Raw genomic sequence first — 19,312 nt, 5'->3', positions numbered from 1 at the left:
CTCGCAACCATACAACATTGTTGGAACCACTATTCCTTCAAACATACCCATTTTTGCTTTCCGAGATAATGTTCTCGACTTCCACACATTTTTCAAGGCTCCCAAAATTTTCGCCCCCTCCCCCACCCTATGATCCACTTCCGCTTCCATGGTTCCATCCGCTGCCAGATCCACTCCCAGATATCTAAAACACTTCACTTCCTCCAGTTTTTCTCCATTCAAACTCACCTCCCAATTGACTTGACCCTCAACCCTACTGTACCTAATAACCTTGCTCTTATTCACATTTACTCTTAACTTTCTTCTTCCACACACTTTACCAAACTCAGTCACCAGCTTCTGCAGTTTCTCACATGAATCAGCCACCAGCGCTGTATCATCAGCGAACAACAACTGACTCACTTCCCAAGCTCTCTCATCCCCAACAGACTTCATACTTGCCCCTCTTTCCAGGACTCTTGCATTTACCTCCCTAACAACCCCATCCATAAACAAATTAAACAACCATGGAGACATCACACACCCCTGCCGCAAACCTACATTCACTGAGAACCAATCACTTTCCTCTCTTCCTACACGTACACATGCCTTACATCCTCGATAAAAACTTTTCACTGCTTCTAACAACTTGCCTCCCACACCATATATTCTTAATACCTTCCACAGAGCATCTCTATCAACTCTATCATATGCCTTCTCCAGATCCATAAATGCTACATACAAATCCATTTGCTTTTCTAAGTATTTCTCACATACATTCTTCAAAGCAAACACCTGATCCACACATCCTCTACCACTTCTGAAACCGCACTGCTCTTCCCCAATCTGATGCTCTGTACATGCCTTCACCCTCTCAATCAATACCCTCCCATATAGTTTACCAGGAATACTCAACAAACTTATACCTCTGTAATTTGAGCACTCACTCTTATCCCCTTTGCCTTTGTACAATGGCACTATGCACGCATTCCGCCAATCCTCAGGCACCTCACCATGAGTCATACATACATTAAATAACCTTACCAACCAGTCAACAATACAGTCACCCCCTTTTTTAATAAATTCCACTGCAATACCATCCAAACCTGCTGCCTTGCCGGCTTTCATCTTCCGCAAAGCTTTTACTACCTCTTCTCTGTTTACCAAATCATTTTCCCTAACCCTCTCACTTTGCACACCACCACGACCAAAACACCCTATATCTGCCACTCTGTCATCAGACACATTCAACAAACCTTCAAAATACTCATTCCATCTCCTTCTCACATCACCACTACTTGTTATCACCTCCCCATTTACGCCCTTCACTGAAGTTCCCATTTGCTCCCTTGTCTTACGCACCCTATTTACCTCCTTCCAGAACATCTTTTTATTCTCCCTAAAATTTACTGATAGTCTCTCACCCCAACTCTCATTTGCCCTTTTTTTCACCTCTTGGGTTATATACATAATATAAATGCTGTCAGGAGAGTAGCTAGGAGCTTGTTAGATGTATGATGGTAGTATGTAGGTTAGCATTTTATCATAGATGGTCCTGCTAGAAGTGTACTTGAGACACAAAAGTAAGTATGGCAAAGCTGGGAAATGTAATTTGTACTGCTTCATATCAAGAAGGTGTATAGCAGTACACTAGAAGATACAGAGAAGAGATAGACCATGTAAGAGATGAAATATTTTGGGTCGGGATATTTCAGATAAAGCTGTCAGATAAATGATTGAAGCTTGGATGCAGTGGAAGCATTTTATCTTTGGAGATGATATGAATGAAGGCACTAGTCTAACTTGCTAAATCAATATATTTAATGAATTGAAGAAATAAAAAGCAGTTTTATAAGTATGGACTAATATGCTTCAATTAAACAAACTAGACATATGTTGAGGATGTTTTTGTGTGATGTCTTGGAGGCTTTATGTACTTGATCCTCTCTTTTGAATTGGGAATGGATTACTGATGATGAATAGATAGATGCATAGAATTCTGACAAGACTCAGAACAGTGCTGATGAAACATACAACATGAGTTTGAAGTGATGTCGAGGTATATGAAAAATGCATCAGTTGTACCTGCCACAGATATAGAAAGAAAGAAGCACTAAGGTGGATGGGAAATGCTAGAATGTTAATTGGAAACAGGATCTTTCAAGTGGTTGAAATGAATGGAAGGTAGATAAAGAATAGAATGCCTGGAATGAATTGAGCAAGGAAAAGTAGATAAAGATATCTGAAGAAATTTCTTTAAAAAAAAGTTTTTCTTAACTGGTGGTGTTGGATGCAGTTTCCATCTGCAGATGTACAGTTTAAAGAAATAAAAAAAAATGTTTTGCTCAATGAGATGACACATGAGCATTCAGCAGTAAGAAAAAGTTCTCAGATAGTTATACAAGTACCTTTGTGTTGGCCTTGTCTGCTGTTGAGTGAGCGGTGGAGATAGGGTGTATTTGCGATCTGTCTGACAGCTCCCAACAAGAAAAAAAGGAATTGGAGATGTGTTTGAATCTTATCATTCAGCTTGGTGTCACATGCTACTTTTATTTCATACACAGGCCAGTTCATTGTTGGTGGCAAATAACATGAAAGTATAAAGAAATGTTACAGTTCACACACTAAAATTGAGCATGATGAGGTAGAGTGGCTGGCACATTGTGGGAAAAGAATGAAGGTTTTTGTTTCGCTCTTGAATTTAGTTTCCCGTACTACTCTTTTTTTGTACACAGACACATTGTTGATGGTGAATAACTTGAGATTGGTTAGAAAATATTGGACAACTAAATTTAAGTGTGATGGAGAGTGGTTGTCGTGTATATGGAGAATACTGGAGGTGTTTTTCCGTGGAAATAGGGTAGCACTTTATCTGTCATCTGATCAAAGTCCTCCAGCACCCTAGGATTACATAAAGAGAAGTTAACTCATTTGTTACATAATTCCATAGGAGTTAATGAGTGTAGCCTTTTGTGCTGGCTTTCTTCCTTTTTATGTAATCCCACTAAAAAAATTTAATTTTCCACATATTTCATTTTTTTTCTTCACTTTCCTTACCAACTGATACGTAAGTGCTTTTCCTTATCACTTAATTGTCCAATTTTTTTTATTTTCTTTGGTTGCCATGCATGAATAACCTTCAGGTCAGCAACCATGCACCTCTATTAATGGTTTTAGGGATACTGAGAACAAAATTTTTTCCTTCACCTAAGCAATGGAAGAAACCTCTGTAGCTTACAAGTGGGTATTTAGGCAGGTGGGAAAGGTTAGATTGTCAAGTAACAATGGGAGATGTTCTTTAAGAATTTTTAGATGACATTGGGAGAAATTAAAGTGTTGAATGAGGACAATACTTTACTGGTTAGAAGTAAATAGATTGATAGAAATTTGTATGAAAATAGAGGGTACAGTAGACTAGGAGGCTCAAATGCCTGACAAAAGCTGGGGATATAACCGTAGGGCTGGGCACGATATAGAAGTTTGACAACACTGGTGTTGATTAGATTGCATCTCAGGTGAGTGGTTAAAACAGTAATGGTTCCACTGCAAAAAGGAAAAAGAGTAAAAGGGTTTAATAGTTACGAAAGAATAGCTGTTCTTAGCATTAGCATAGATGGAAAGATGTATGGTGGGGTCATGATAGATTATGTTGAAATGATGAATGAACCCTGGTGAGCAAGATGGATTTTTGAGAATAAGATGTATATAACAAGTATTGATTTAGAAAAAGCATATAATAAAGTAAATTGGAAAGTTCTCTCTACGAATTTATTCCTCCATATGGTTTATGGAAGACATCTGAATCCTGTTAAGAACTTTTAAGATAGATATAAGTGAAAGGAAATTATTGTGTGAGTAAGGTTTAAAGTAACTGTAGGAATGTATCACAGATGTGTTACTTCACCATGGTTGTTTATCTCTTGAATAGCAGCATTGTCTCCATGATCCATCTCCATATGTGCAAAAAATGAAGAAAATTCTGAAAATGATGTCTGGGAGCGGATTTAACCACAGGTGGAACCATAGAATTGGAAGTGTCATAGGATGGGGGAGGGGCGAAGGTTCTAGGAGCGTTGAAGAATGTGTGGAAGGCGAGAACATTATCTAAAGGAGCAAAAATGGGTATGTTTGAAGGAATAGTGGTTCCAACAATGTTATATGGTTGTGAGGCATGGGCTATAGATAAGGTTGTGTGGAGGAGGGTTGATGCATTGGAAATTAAATGTTTGAGAACAATACGTGGTGTGAGATGGTTTGAATGAATAAGTAATGAAAGGGTAAGAGAGAGGTGTGGTAATAAAAAGAGTGTGGTTGAGAGAGCAGAATGAGTGAGGAAAGATTGAAAAAAAGAGGATATATGTGTCCGAGGTGGAGGGAATGAGGAGAAGTGGGAAACCAAATTGGAGGTCGAAGGATGGACTAAAAAAGATTTTGAGCGATCAAGGCCTGAACATACAGGAGGGTGAAAGGCGTGCAAGGAATAAAGTGAATTGGAATGATGTGGTATACCAGGGTGGACATGCTGTCAATGGATTGAACCAGGGCATGGGAAGCTTCTGGGGTAAACCATGGAAAGTTTTATGGGGCCTGGATGTGGAAAGGGAGCTGTGGTTTTGGTGCATTACACATGACAGCTAGAGACTGCGTGTGAACGAATGTGGCCTTTTCTGTCTTTTCCTAGCACTACCTCGTGTGCATGCTGTAGGAGGGGGTGCTGTTTCATGTGTGGCGGGGTAGTGATGGGAATGGATGAAGGCAGCAAGTATGAATATGTACATGTGTATATATGTATATGTATGTAGATGTTAAAAATGTACAGGTATGTATATGTGCATGTATGAACATTTATGTATATACATGTGTATGTGGGTGGGTTAGGCCACGCTTTCGTCTGTTTCCTTAAGCTACCTCGTTAATGCGGGAGACAGCAACTAAGTGTAATGAATATATAGTAAATCTATATCATATATTTTTGAAGAAAATGCCAGAAGAGGCATATGCACATTTCACTCTGTGATGATGTGGAAGGGTGTTCAGTGCTAGTTGCATGGATGCTCCTTGTCTCTTTAAGTGAAAATTATGTTTTTTAGGAGTGAATGCATTTTATATGCTCCCAGTATCATTACACACAGTTTACAAATCTTTTCAAGGCATGATTGCACACATTTATGTTGACTCATTTTTAGAAGGCTATTTCGGCATGTGTTCTCTGTTCCCTTCCATTTAGGTAATATTCTCCACTGAAGGAATTTCATTCTTATTCCTGCTTGGTGATTCTTCTACAAACAGTCCACTTATTCTTCCCTTTTGTCTATGAAAGATTTCACTATCCATTTATCTATATCTCTGACACCCATTCCCTCTGGAAGCTCCCATCAAGAGAGTGTGGCCATGGCAAGAGAATCACCATTATTCCTTTCCTTACATCCCTCCCTCACGTACACTATTCCACATGTTCTTCCCCCATTTCTCACCCTCCAGTACCCTTTCACTCATAGAAATATGAGAGTTTAGGTATATATGACCTCCTGTCTGTCCCTTAAACCATGCTGTGTGTCAGTTAGGCAATCTTCCGAACTGTACAGACCACACTCATCAGTGTTCAGTGCTCCAAGTCTCATTTCTTGTAGATATATGTGATGTTTGCCCATTTTCATTTCCTTGGCTTTTTGTCTCTCTCTAGTGATATCTTAAACAGTATTTCAAGATGTTCATCCACCATTTCTGCACACATTTTCAACACATTTGGTGAAATTTCACCAAGACCATGAGTCTTCTGTGGGTCAAGACCCATACAAGAAGAATGGATCTCAGTAGCCAGGAAACAGGGCTCTTGCAGAGAGAAATTTATAATGAGGGAGTAGGAGCATGGGTACCTTTAGCCTCAAGTACAAAGGAAATGGTCAGAAAGAGGAAATAATGGTTTAACAAATGACGATCAAAAAGCCTAGGAACTTTAAGGTGTGTGTAGTGGTGAAGATATAGACCGTATGCCAGCCAGCCAGCACTTTCAAGGTATATAAGAGTGAGGAACAAGTAAACCAGGATAAGAAAGGAAGAGCAAAGAAACTTTGAAAAGATTATTGGATGAGCTCCAAACTGATGTGGGTAAAACGAAAGTGGATTACAAGAAACGGGTGATTATTATTGTTTATGCACATGCCCAAGAGAAGATAAATGAAGAGAGGCAATTGTTTTAGGAGCAGTTGAATAAGTGTATTAGCCTTTTTTTTTTTTTTAAGAGACCAAGTATTAACAGTGTGTTAAATGCAATAGTGAGTAATGTTGCAGTTGAGGGTATAACTGGGTCAGTGAAAGTGGTGGACAGATTTTGGAGTTGTGTGCTGAAATAGCACTAGTGACTGGAAATACCTAGTTTAAAAAGAGAGATATAAATGATACATGGGTATTGATATATAATATTAGATTACATACTGATTGATACGTGAGCAAAAGAGAGACTCTTGGATGTGAATATGCTGAGAGGGGCAGCTGGTGGGATGTCTGATCATTAAGTGGTGAGGGTGAAGTTTTGTTGAGATTTTATGAATGAGAAGAGTATGATGAAAGTAAGTGAGCTTGAAGAAGAGATGTGTGAAGAAATATCAGGAGTGATTGAATGTTTAATTGCAAAAGGTAAGAGGAGACAATGCTAGGGGAGAGGGTGAAGAATAGGAGTTACTTAGGAAAGCAGTGTTGATATTTGTGAGAGAAGTGGGTGGTATGTGGCGTGCAAGAAAGAGTAGTGAGAGGTGGGATGACAAAGTAATGTTGCTAGGGAAAGAGTGAAGAGAAATGTATGGGTGGTACTTACAGGGAGGGTGTATGTTTCATTGGGAAGCATACAAGATAAAGTGGCAAGAAGTCAAGAGAAAGCTGCAGGGGTTGAAAAAGAGTATGTTTTTGAAAGAGGCTGATAATGTGAGAACAAAAGAATTCATTGGAACAATGGCAAAGGGGTCAAATAGGGAAGTGGTAACAGGCAGTGATGAAGCGAGGAAAAGATGGAGTGAGTACTTTGAAGGATCGTTGTATGTGTTTGATGATTAATAGCAGATGTTGGGTGTTTGAGTCAGGGAGGTGTGAGAAGTGAGAGAGTGGAACACTGACAAAGAGGTCAAATGGGGAAGTGGTAACAGGCAGTGATGAAGTGAGGAAAAGATGGAGTGAGTACTTTGAAAGATTGTTGTATGTGTTTGATAATTATTAGCAGATGTTGGGTGTTTGAGTCAGGGAGGTATAAGAAGTGAGAGAGTTATGGCAATTGGTTTGGTGAAGAGAGAAGAGATGGTGAAAGCCTTGTATATAATGAAATGTGGTAAAGTGGCTGGTGTAGATGGTTTTGTGATTGAATTTCTTAAGAAAGGGTGTGACTTTGTTCTTGCTTGGTGAATTAGAATTTTTGGTATTTGTATGGATCATATTGAGGTGCCTGAGGGTTGACAGGATAGTTGTATAGTGCCTTTGTATAAAAGTGAGGGGGGGAAATAGGTGAATTTTCAGATTACAGAGGTATAAGTTTGTTGTGTGTACCTGATTAGTTATGTGGAAGAGTGTTGATTAAGAGGGTGGTGCCATGCACAGAGCGTCAGGTTGCAGAGGAACTTTGATTTCAGGGATGGTAGAGGATATATGGATCAGATTTTTTGGTTTGAAGCATGTGTGAGAAATAATTAGTGAAACAAGGATTTGTATGTGGCATTTATGGATTTGGAGAAAGCATATGATGAGATTGATGGAGATGCTTTATGGAAGGTATTATGAGTATATGGCAGAGGAAGAAAGCTATTTGAAGCTTTGAAGAATTTTTGTCTAGAGAGGAAGGCATGTGAGACAGTAGGCTGGGAGAAGGGTGAGTTATTCCAGATGAAGGTGGGTCAGTGGCTAGGGTGTGTGATTCACCATTGCTGTTTAATACGTTTATGGATGGGCTGGTAAAGGAGATAAATGTGAGGGTATTGGAGTGAGTGGCAGTATGCAATCTGTAAGGATTCGGAAACTTGGAAGTGAGTGAGTTGTTGTTTCCTTATGACATTTGTGCTGATGGCAGATTGGATTAAGTTTGGGAGAGTGTGTGAAAGGGGAAGGTTAAGAGTGAATGTGATTAAAGGTGGTTATTAGGATTACCAAAACAGAGGGACAGAGATGGCAGATTGGAGTGAGTTTGGGAAAGTGTGTGAAAGGGGAAGGTTGAGAGTGAATGTGATTAAAAGTGGTTATTAGGATTACCAGAACAGAGGGACTGGTTAGTTGGGATGGGGGTTTGAATGAAGAAAAACTAGAAGTGAAGCATTTTAGATACCTGATTGTTGATATGGAAGTTATTAGAACCATGGAAGCAGAGGTGAGTCATGGGGTGGGTGAGGGGATGAAGGTATTTAAGAGTATTGAGGAATATGTGGAAAGAATGGTCACTATCTGGGAGGGTGAAAATGGGTGTCTGAAGGATAGAAGTTCCAACAATGTTGTATGGATGCGAATGAGCTGTAGGTGAGAATGTACAGAAAAGGGTAGTCTTTTTTTTCTTTATATCTATATCTCTGATGCCTGCTCCCTTTGGTAACTCCCTCATTGAGGTTGCCAGGGCAAAAGAGTCTCCATAACTGGTGAACTCCACTGCTTAGCCTTTAATGCCTTACCCTTAGCAGGCCATTGGCAGGGGGTAACTTTAATGTAGTGTTTTTAGAGGCTCCTACCTAATGTCCCTGTTGACCACTTCTACCTAATGTGTCTTCCTAACGTTCCTGTATAATGTTCGAACCCATTATTCCCTCGTAATATTTCTATATAATGCTCTTGTCTAATGTTCCTACTTACTACTTCTATCTGTTGCTTCTACCAGTCGTGTTATGAATATATGAATAAATGAATATATGGTGTGCTATATTGTGTTGGAAATTAAATGGAGAGCATTATATGGTGTGAGGAGGGTTGATTGAGTAATATAAGGGTAAGATAAAGGTGAGGTGATAAGATGAGTGTGTTTGAGAGAGCTGAAGAGGGTTAGCTGAAATGGTTTGGACATATGAAGAGAATAAGTGAGGAGAGATTGACATAGAAGTTATTTGTTTCAGAATTGGAGTGGACAAGGAGAAGGGGGAGACCAAACTGGAGATGGAAGGATGGAGTGAAACAGATTTGAGTGCTTAGGGCCTGAACATTCAGGAGGGTGAAAGGTGTGAATGGGATAGAGTGAACTGGAGCAATATGTTATATATGCTGTCACTGGAGTGAACCAGGGCATGTGAAGCAGATAGGGGAGCCACAGATATGTATGTAGGATGTGGTAGTGATAAATTGGGCTGTGGTTTTGGTGCATTACAGATGGTATCTAGAGAATGATTGTGGGTGAATGAGGCCTTTTTCTTTGTCTGTTCATGGTGTCACCTTGCTGATCATGAGAAATGGCATACAGATGCGAAAGAAAAAAGAAATAATACTAAATGGAACAGAAGCAGAGATGTACTGGGGGATTTTATGATGTGTTCTCTTTTTAACATCTGCTACCATTACTATGACTTTAGTAGACAGATATACCTTATGATACACCACTTATGGTAAGATAAGAATAGGCAAATACAGTTTGAGGGATATATATCCATAAAACTTAAATTTGATGTACCCTCCCACATCCAGACACATTAAATGCCACATCCTTCAAAAACTTTTTGGAAACCTACTTTTCCATTATGTCCCAAACCCAGACCATAGAGTTCAGGCATGGGAGGATATGGTCATGTTTTGGGAAAAAGTGGTATGACTGTTGGAGATATAAGTTTTTCTACTAAAAGTGCAGAATATATCTATTCCACACTCTTGCACTCCTTTTAGTGTGAGTTTAGAGGATGCGCTGTACTTTGTTATAAAAGATACTGTTATTGGTCTACTTTTAGGGCAGTGTTCGTATAGAAGATGTAGCTGTCCCAGTGCCTCCAGGACGATGGAGACTGGGAGTTCCATGCCCACGTACTAAAGCAGTTCTCTTGCGTTTCTCCAGTCGTAAAGATAGAAAATTAGATGGCGCAGAAAGAAAGTCAGAATATTACCGCAAATATGGCAATCCTAACTTTGGAGGTGAGTTTTATCATTATTTTTGTTATTGTTATTATGATATCACAGAAAACTCTGTGGAGCATGGCTGTGGATATGGGGCTCAGTTTTCAGTGTATCGAACATCTTAGTTAGAGAGTGAATGTAAGTGAAGGAGACCGTTTCTTTGTCTGTTTCCAGTGCTACCTCACTGATAAGGGACAGGCAAATGTGCATAAAAAAATGATTGTTACTGTTATTATTTGTAAGTAGTAGTTGATAGGCAGCGAATGACCAGAGAGGTAGATTGCCAGTACTACCTGCCAGAGTATTGGGAGGGATATTGACGGCTGCTTAGTTAGCCAACACTTCAGTGGCTGTCAAGTTGCACTCCTCTGACCTAGGTAGTTTTCTTTTCTTTATGCCTCACCCACACATGGACTACTGGCATTCTGTCTACAAACTTACAAATCTCTCCTTGTCATACGTAACACTTTACAAAACCACAGCTCATTCTTCGTAACTAGATTTTTTGTTGTTAGCTCTATGCACTAGCCCTGCCTTTTGGCTAAATGGTAAGAGCAATTGATAGATGTAGTAGGTAGGAACATTTAGGCATGATAACATCAATGCCTGTTTGGCTGGATGGCTGAGGCAGAGGGGGTACAAAGTGTCCTGTGAACCTTGCATTCTGATTGTGGGGTCCTTTAGGAAGCCGGACATCATGGCTTCCAAAGGTACAGAGGCTATTATAATTGACATGCAAATCTCTGGAGTCCATGTCGCACTTTCAGCTGCACACCAACACAAGTGCAGCTATTACGGCACCCCGGAAGTCCTTCAGGGTATATGGGATTTCACTGGGAAAGGCACCGCTCATGTGACATCTGCCACATTAAATTGGTGTGGCTCATGGTGCCAAGAAAGTGCGAGTGCTCTCAGAGGGTTAGGGCTTACTTACCGGGACCTAGAGGTGTGCTCAGTAAAAGCCCTAACCTGAACCCACTCCCTTCACAGGATGTGGTCCAAGAGCACAGGTTAACAATTGGGCTTACCTTGTACATCTGGTGTCAGCCGTCGGGCTGGTGGAGGTGGTTCCCCCTTTGTGCACTTGTGGTGAGCAGGACTAGGCTGTTCTTCCGAAGCTACAAGGGCAGGTACCAGTTCCTGAGGGCGATTTGTTGTAGCGAGGAGTGGGTACCTTGGCAGGGTTTGTCTGCTACTCCCGTGCAACAGGCCGCATTGGAAGGTGAGCGGTGCTGGGGGGGGTCTACTGTGTAGGTAGGTAAGCATATATCGAACCATCGTCTAACTGCCACCTCTCTGCTTACTTCTATCTATGCTATCAGCATTCTGATCCACCATCTTCCTCTTGGTGTGTCCATATATTCCTTCATTCAACTAACAACTTCCTTGACTATCTACATGTAGAGTAGGTCACTTGCTGAGACCCCATAAGATGAAAAAAAAAATATGCACAGTAGTTAGCTTTTCCAGCACCTCCCATCACTAATTGGGAATCTATGAAGACAATAAAAGTAGTAGGTAGGAATGTCAGGCAAGAGCATTAGGTAGTAGTTGGTAGGAACTACCATTAGGTAGGTGCCTATGCAAACACTGCCCTAGAGCTGCTCTGCCAGTGGCTAGTTAAGGGTGAGGCACTGAAGGCTAAGAAGCAGCACTGGAGTTCACTAGTTATGGAGACTTTATTGCTATGGCCACCCCTATTAGGGAGTTCCAAGTGGGAATGGGTGTCAGACATGTAAATAGACACAGTGTTATTATTGTTTTATATTAATTTTTTGCTTTCCCATTAGTGAGGTCATGCACGGAACAGTCAAACAATAGCCCCATTTGCTCTTCTTCACTCTCAGGCAGTCATGTATATTGCACCAAAAGTAAAGCCCACCATCCAGTGTCAAACCCCAGAGACCATTCTATGGTTTGTTATTATTTATTTCTATTATTTTTTTTTTATTTTTTTTTTGCTTTGTCGCTGTCTCCCGCGTTTGCAAGGTAGCGCAAGGAAACAGACGAAAGAAATGGCCCAACACACCCCATAAACATGTATATACATACGTCCACACACGCAAATATACATATCTACACAGCTTTCCATGGTTTACCCCAGACGCTTCACATGCCCTGATTCAATCCACTGACAGCACGTCAACCCCGGTATACCACATCGATCCAATTCACTCTATTCCTTGCCCTCCTTTCACCCTCCTGCATGTTCAGGCCCCGATCACACAAAATCTTTTTCACTCCATCTTTCCACCTCCACTTTGGTCTCCCACTTCTCCTCGTTCCCTCCACCTCCGACACATATATCCTCTTGGTCAATCTTTCCTCACTCATTCTTTCCATGTGCCCAAACCATTTCAAAACACCCTCTTCTGCTCTCTCAACCACGCTCTTTTTATTTCCACACATCTCTCTTACCCTTACGTTACTCACTCGATCAAACCACCTCACACCACACATTGTCCTCAAACATCTCATTTCCAGCACATCCATCCTCCTGCACACAACTCTATCCATAGCCCACGCCACGCAACCATACAACATTGTTGGAACCACTATTCCTTCAAACATACCCATTTTTGCTTTCCGAGATAATGTTCTCGACTTCCACACATTCTTCAAGGCTCCCAGAATTTTCGCCCCCTCCCCCACCCTATGATCCACTTCGACTTCCATGGTTCCATCCGCTGCCAGATCCGCTTCCAGATATCTAAAACACTTTACTTCCTCCAGTTTTTCTCCATTCAGACTTACCTCCCAATTGACTTGACCCTCAACCTTACTGTACCTAATAACCTTGCTCTTATTCACATTTACTCTTAACTTTCTTCTTTCACACACTTTATCAAACTCAGTCACCAGCTTCTGCAGTTTCTCACATGAATCAGCCACCAGCGCTGTATCATCAGTGAACAACAACTGACTCACTTCCCAAGCTCTCTCATCCACAACAGACCTCATACTTGCCCCTCTTTCCAAAACTCTTGCATTTACCTCCCTAACAACCCCATCGATAAACAAATTAAACAACCATGGAGACATCACACACCCCTGCCGCAAACCTACATTCACTGAGAACCAATCACTTTCCTCTCTTCCTACACATACACATGCCTTACATCCTTGATAAAAACTTTTCACTGCTTCTAACAACTTGCCTCCCACACCATATATTCTTAATACCTTCCACAGAGCATCTCTATCAACTCTATCATATGCTTTCTCCAGATCCATAAATGCTACATACAAATCCATTTGCTTTTCTAAGTATTTCTCACATACATTCTTCAAAGCAAACACCTGATCCACACATCCTTTACCACTTCTGAAACCACACTGCTCTTCCCCAATCTGATGCTCTGTACATGCCTTCACCCTCTCAATCAATACCCTCCCATATAATTTACCAGGAATACTCAACAAACTTATACCTCTGTAATTTGAGCACTCACTCTTATCCCGTTTGCCTTTGTACAGTGGCACTATGCACGCATTCCGCCAATCCTCAGGCACCTCACCATGAGTCATACATACATTAAATAACCTTACCAACCAGTCAATAATACAGTCACCCCCTTTTTTAATAAATTCCACTGCAATACCATCCAAACCTGCTGCCTTGCCGGCTTTCATCTTCCGCAAAGCTTTTACTACCTCTTCTCTGTTTACCAAATCATTTTCCCTAACCCTCTCACTTTGCACACCACCTCGACCAAAACACCCTATATCTCCCACTCTATCATCAAACACATTCAACAAACCTTCAAAATACTCACTCTATCTCCTTCTCACATCACCATTACTTGTTATCACCTCCCCATTAGCGCCCTTCACTGAAGTTCCCATTTGCTCCCTTGTCTTACGCACTTTATTTACCTCCTTCCAGAACATCTTTTTATTCTCCCTAAAATTTAATGATACTCTCTCACCTCAACTCTCATTTGCCCTCTTTTTCACCTCTTGCACCATTTTCTTGACCTCCTGTCTCTTTCTTTTATACATCTCCCACTCAATTGCATTTTTTCCCTGCAAAAATCGTCCAAATGCCTCTCTCTTCTCTTTCACTAATAATCTTACTTCTTCATCCCACCACTCACTACCCTTTCTAATCAACCCACCTCCCACTCTTCTCACTCTTCTATTATTATTTTATTTTTTTTATTTATTATACTTTGTCGCTGTCTCCCGCGTTTGCGAGGTAGCGCAAGGAAACAGACGAAAGAAATGGCCCAACCCCCCCCATACACATGTATATACATACGTCCACACACGCAAATATACATACCTACACAGCTTTCCATGGCTTACCCCAGATGCTTCACATGCCTTGATTCAATCCACTGACAGCACGTCAACCCCGGTATACCACATCGCTCCAATTCACTCTATTCCTTGCCCTCCTTTCACCCTCCTGCATGTTCAGGCCCCGATCACACAAAATCTTTTTCACTCCATCTTTCCACCTCCAATTTGGTCTCCCTCTTCTCCTTGTTCCCTCCACCTCCGACACATATATCCTCTTGGTCAATCTTTCCTCACTCATCCTCTCCATGTGCCCAAACCACTTCAAAACACCCTCTTCTGCTCTCTCAACCACGCTCTTTTTATTTCCACACATCTCTCTTACCCTTACGTTACTCACTCGATCAAACCACCTCACACCACACATTGTCCTCAAACATCTCATTTCCAGCACATCCATCCTCCTGCGCACAACTCTATCCATAGCCCACGCCACGCAACCATACAACATTGTTGGAACCACTATTCCTTCAAACATACCCATTTTTGCTTTCCGAGATAATGTTCTCGACTTCCACACATTCTTCAAGGCCCCCAGAATTTTCGCCCCCTCCCCCACCCTATGATCCACTTCCGCTTCCATGGTTCCATCCGCTGCCAGATCCACTCCCAGATATCTAAAACACTTCACTTCCTCCAGTTTTTCTCCATTCAAACTCACCTCCCAATTGACTTGACCCTCAACCCTACTGTACCTAATAACCTTGCTCTTATTCACATTTACTCTTAACTTTCTTCTTCCACACACTTTACCAAACTCAGTCACCAGCTTCTGCAGTTTCTCACATGAATCAGCCACCAGCGCTGTATCATCAGCAAACAACAACTGACTCACTTCCCAAGCTCTCTCATCCCCAACAGACTTCATACTTGCCCCTCTTTCCAAAACTCTTGCATTTACCTCCCTAACAACCCCATCCATAAACAAATTAAACAACCATGGAGACATCACACACCCCTGCCGCAAACCTACATTCACTGAGAACCAATCACTTTCCTCTCTTCCTACACGTACACATGCCTTACATCCTCGATAAAAACTTTTCACTGCTTCTAACAACTTTTCTAACAACTCTATTATTATTATTATTATTATTATTTTTTTTTTTTTTTTCTGCTGTCTCCCGCGTTTGCGAGGTAGCGCAAGGAAACAGACGAAAGAAATGGCCCAACCCACCCCCATACACATGTATATACATACGTCCACACACGCAAATATACATACCTACACAGCTTTCCATGGTTCACCCCAGACGCTTCACATGCCCTGATTCAATCCACTGACAGCACGTCAACCCCGGTATACCACATCGATCCAATTCACGCTATTCCTTGCCCTCCTTTCACCCTCCTGCATGTTCAGGTCTGGGTTAAACCATGGAAAGTTGTGTGGGGCCTGGATGTGGAAAGGGAGCTGTGATTTCGGGCATTATTGCATGACAGCTAGAGACTGAGTGTGAACAAATGGGGCCTTTGTTGTCTTTTCCTAGTGCTACCTCGCACACATGAGGGGGGAGGGGGATGGTATTCCATGTGTGGCGAGGTGGCGATGGGAATGAATAAAGGCAGACAGTGTGAATTGTGTGCATGGGTTTATATGTATGTGTCTGTGTGTGTACATATGTGTACATTGAGATGTATAGGTATGTATATTTGTGTGTGTGGACATGTATGTGTGTACATTGTGTATGGGGGTGGGTTGGGCCATTTCTTTCATCTGTTTCCTTGTGCTACCTCGCAAACGCGGGAGACAGTGACAAAGCAAAATAAATAAAATAATAAAATAAATATCATTATTTTTATATTTATTATACTTTGTCGCTGTCTCCCATGTTACCGAGGTAGCGCAAGGAAACAGACGAAAGAATGGCCCAACCTACCCACATACACATGTATATACATACACTGCCACACACGCACATATACATACCTATACATTTCAACGTGTACATATATTTACATACACAGACATATACATATATACACGTGTATAATTCATACTTGCTGCCTTTGTTCATTCCCGTCACCACCCCGCCACATATGGAATGACAACCCCCTTCCCCTGCATGTATGCGAGGCAGCGATAGGAAAAGACAACAAAGGCCACATTCGTTTACACTCAGTCTCTAGCTGTCATGAATAATGCACTGAAACCACAGCTCCCTTTCCATATCCAGGCCCCACAAAACTTTCCAGGTTTACCCCAGATGCTTCACATACCCTGGTTCAATCCATTGACAGCACGTTGACCCTGGTATACCACATCATTCCAATTCACTCTGTTCCTTGCACGCCATTCACCCTCCTGCATGTTCAGGCCTTGATCGCTCAAAATCTTTTTCACTCCATCTTTCCACCTCCAATTTGGTCTCCCACTTCTCCTTGTTCCCTCCACCTCTGACACATATATCCTCTTTGTCAATCTTTTCTCACTCATTCTCTCCATGTGGCCAAACCATTTCAAAACACCCTCTTCTGCTCTCTCAACCACACTCTTTTTATTACCACACATCTCTCTTACCCTTTCATTGCTTACTTGATCAAACCTCCTCACACCACATATTGTCCTCAAACATCTCATTTCCAACACATCCACCCTCCTCCGCACAACTCTATGTATAGCCCACGTCTCACAACTATATAACATTGTTGGAACCACTATTCTTCAATCATAGCCATTTTTGCTTTCCAAGATAATGTTCTCGCTTTCCACACATTTTTCAATGCTCCCAGAACTTTGTGACTCACTTCCGCTTCCATGGTTCCATCTGCTGCCAAATCCACTCCCAGATATCTAAAGCACTTCACTTCCTCCAGTTTTTCTCCATCACTTCCTCCAGTTTTTCTCCATTCAAACTTACCTCCCAATCGATTTGTCCCTCAACCCTATTGTACCTAATAACCTTGCTCTTATTCACATTTACTCTCAGCTTTCTTCTTTCACACACTTTACCAAACTCAGGTACCAGCTTCTGCAGTTTCTCACCCGAATCAGCCACCAGCACTGTATCATCAGCGAACAACAACTGACTCACTTGCCAAGCTCTCTCATCCACAACAGACTGCATCTATGCCCCTCTATCCAAAACTCTTGCATTCACTTCCCTCACAACCCCATCCATAAACAAATTAAACAACCATGGAGACATCACGCACCCCTGCCACAAACCAACATTCACTGAGAACCAATCAGTTTCCTCTCTTCCTACTCATACACATGCCTTACATCCTTGATAAAAACTTTTCACTGCTTCTAACAACTTGCCTCCCACACCATATACTCTTAATACCTTCCACAGAGCATCTCTATCAACTCTATCATATGCCTTCTCCAGATCCATAAATGTTACATGCAAATCCATTTGCTTTCCTAAGTATTTCTCGCATACATTCTCCAAAGCAAACACCTGATCCATACGTCCTCTACCACTTCTGAAACCACACTGCTCTTCCCCAATCTGATGCTCTGTACATGCCTTCACCCTCTCAATCAATACCCTCCCATATAATTTCCCAGGAATACTCAACAAATTTATACCTCTGTAATTTGAACACTCATTTTTATCCTCTTTGCCTTTGTACAATGGCACTATGCATGTTTTCTGCCAATCCTAAGTATTTCTCGCATACATTCTCCAAAGCAAACACCTGATCCATACGTCCTCTACCACTTCTGAAACCACACTGCTCTTCCCCAATCTCATGCTCTGTACATGCCTTCACCCTCTCAATCAATACCCTCCCATATAATTTCCCAGGAATACTCAACAAATTTATACCTCTGTAATTTGAACACTCATTTTTATCCTCTTTGCCTTTGTACAATGGCACTATGCATGTTTTCTGCCAATCATCAGGCACTTCACCATGAGCCATACATACATACATTGAATATCCTCATCAACCAGTGAACAACACAGTCAACCCCCTTTTTAATAAATTGCACTGCAGTACCATCGAGACCTGCCGCCGCCTTGTTAGCTTTCATCTTCCGCAACGCTTTCACTACCTGTTCTCTGTTTACCAAACCATTCTCTCTGACCCTCTTACTTTGCACACCACCTCGACCAAAACACCCTATATTTGCCACTGTATCATCTAACACATTCAACAAGCCTTCAAAATACTCACTCCTCCTTCTCACATCACCACTACTTGTTATTACCTTCCCATTAGCCCCCTTCACTGATGTTCCCATTTGTTCTCTTGTGTTACGCACTTTATTTACCTCCTTCCAAAACATCTTTTTATTCTCCCCAAAATTTAATGATACTCTCTCACCCCAACTCTCATTTGCCCTCTTTTTCACCTCTTTCACTTTTTCTTGACCTCTTGCCTCTTTCTTTTATGCATTTTCCAGTCATTTACACTTTTCCTCTGCAAAAATTGTCCCAATGCCTCTCTCTTCTCTTTCACTAATAATCTTACTTCTTCATCCCACCACTCACTACCCTTTCTGATTTGCCCACCTCCCACGCTTCTCGTGCCACAAGCATCTTTTGTGCATGCCATCACTGCTTCCCTAAATACATCCCATTCCTCCCCCACTCCCCTTACGTCATTTGCTCTCACCTTTTTCCATTCTGTACTCAATCTCTCCTGGTACTTCTTCACACAAGTCTCCTTCCCAAGCCCACTTACTCTCACCACTCTCTTCATCCCAACATTTTCTCTACTTTTCTGGAAACCTGTACAAATCTTCACCTTAGCCTCTACAATATGATAATCAAACATCCCTCCAATTGCACCTCTCAGCACATTAACATCCAAAAGTCTCTCTTTCACGCGTTTATCAATTAACACGTAATCCAGTAACGCTCTCTGGCCATCTCTCCTACTTACATACATTATTTATTTATTTATTATACTTTGTCGCTGTCTCCCGCGTTTGCGAGGTAGCGCAAGGAAACAGACGAAAGAAATGGCCCAACCCCCCCCATACACATGTACATACATACGTCCACACACGCAAATA

At 41.5% G+C, this 19,312-nt stretch overlaps 1 protein-coding gene across 1 annotated transcript in view; it reads left to right on the top strand.

The window, feature by feature from the left end:
- LOC139754417 (uncharacterized) overlaps positions 1 to 19,312 on the top strand; it is an 87,010-nt gene that overhangs the window by 37,079 nt on the left and 30,619 nt on the right. The window contains exon 6 of the mRNA XM_071671694.1: positions 9,873 to 10,053. Coding sequence (XP_071527795.1) covers positions 9,873 to 10,053 — 181 coding nt within the window. The remainder of the gene's footprint in view (positions 1 to 9,872; positions 10,054 to 19,312) is intronic.

Source organism: Panulirus ornatus, chromosome 17 (assembly GCF_036320965.1).
Source record: "Panulirus ornatus isolate Po-2019 chromosome 17, ASM3632096v1, whole genome shotgun sequence".
Taxonomy (NCBI): Eukaryota; Metazoa; Arthropoda; class Malacostraca; order Decapoda; family Palinuridae; genus Panulirus; species Panulirus ornatus.
The sequence above is the reverse complement of the archived record's forward strand: the minus strand, read 5'-3'. Positions and strand labels throughout refer to the sequence as shown.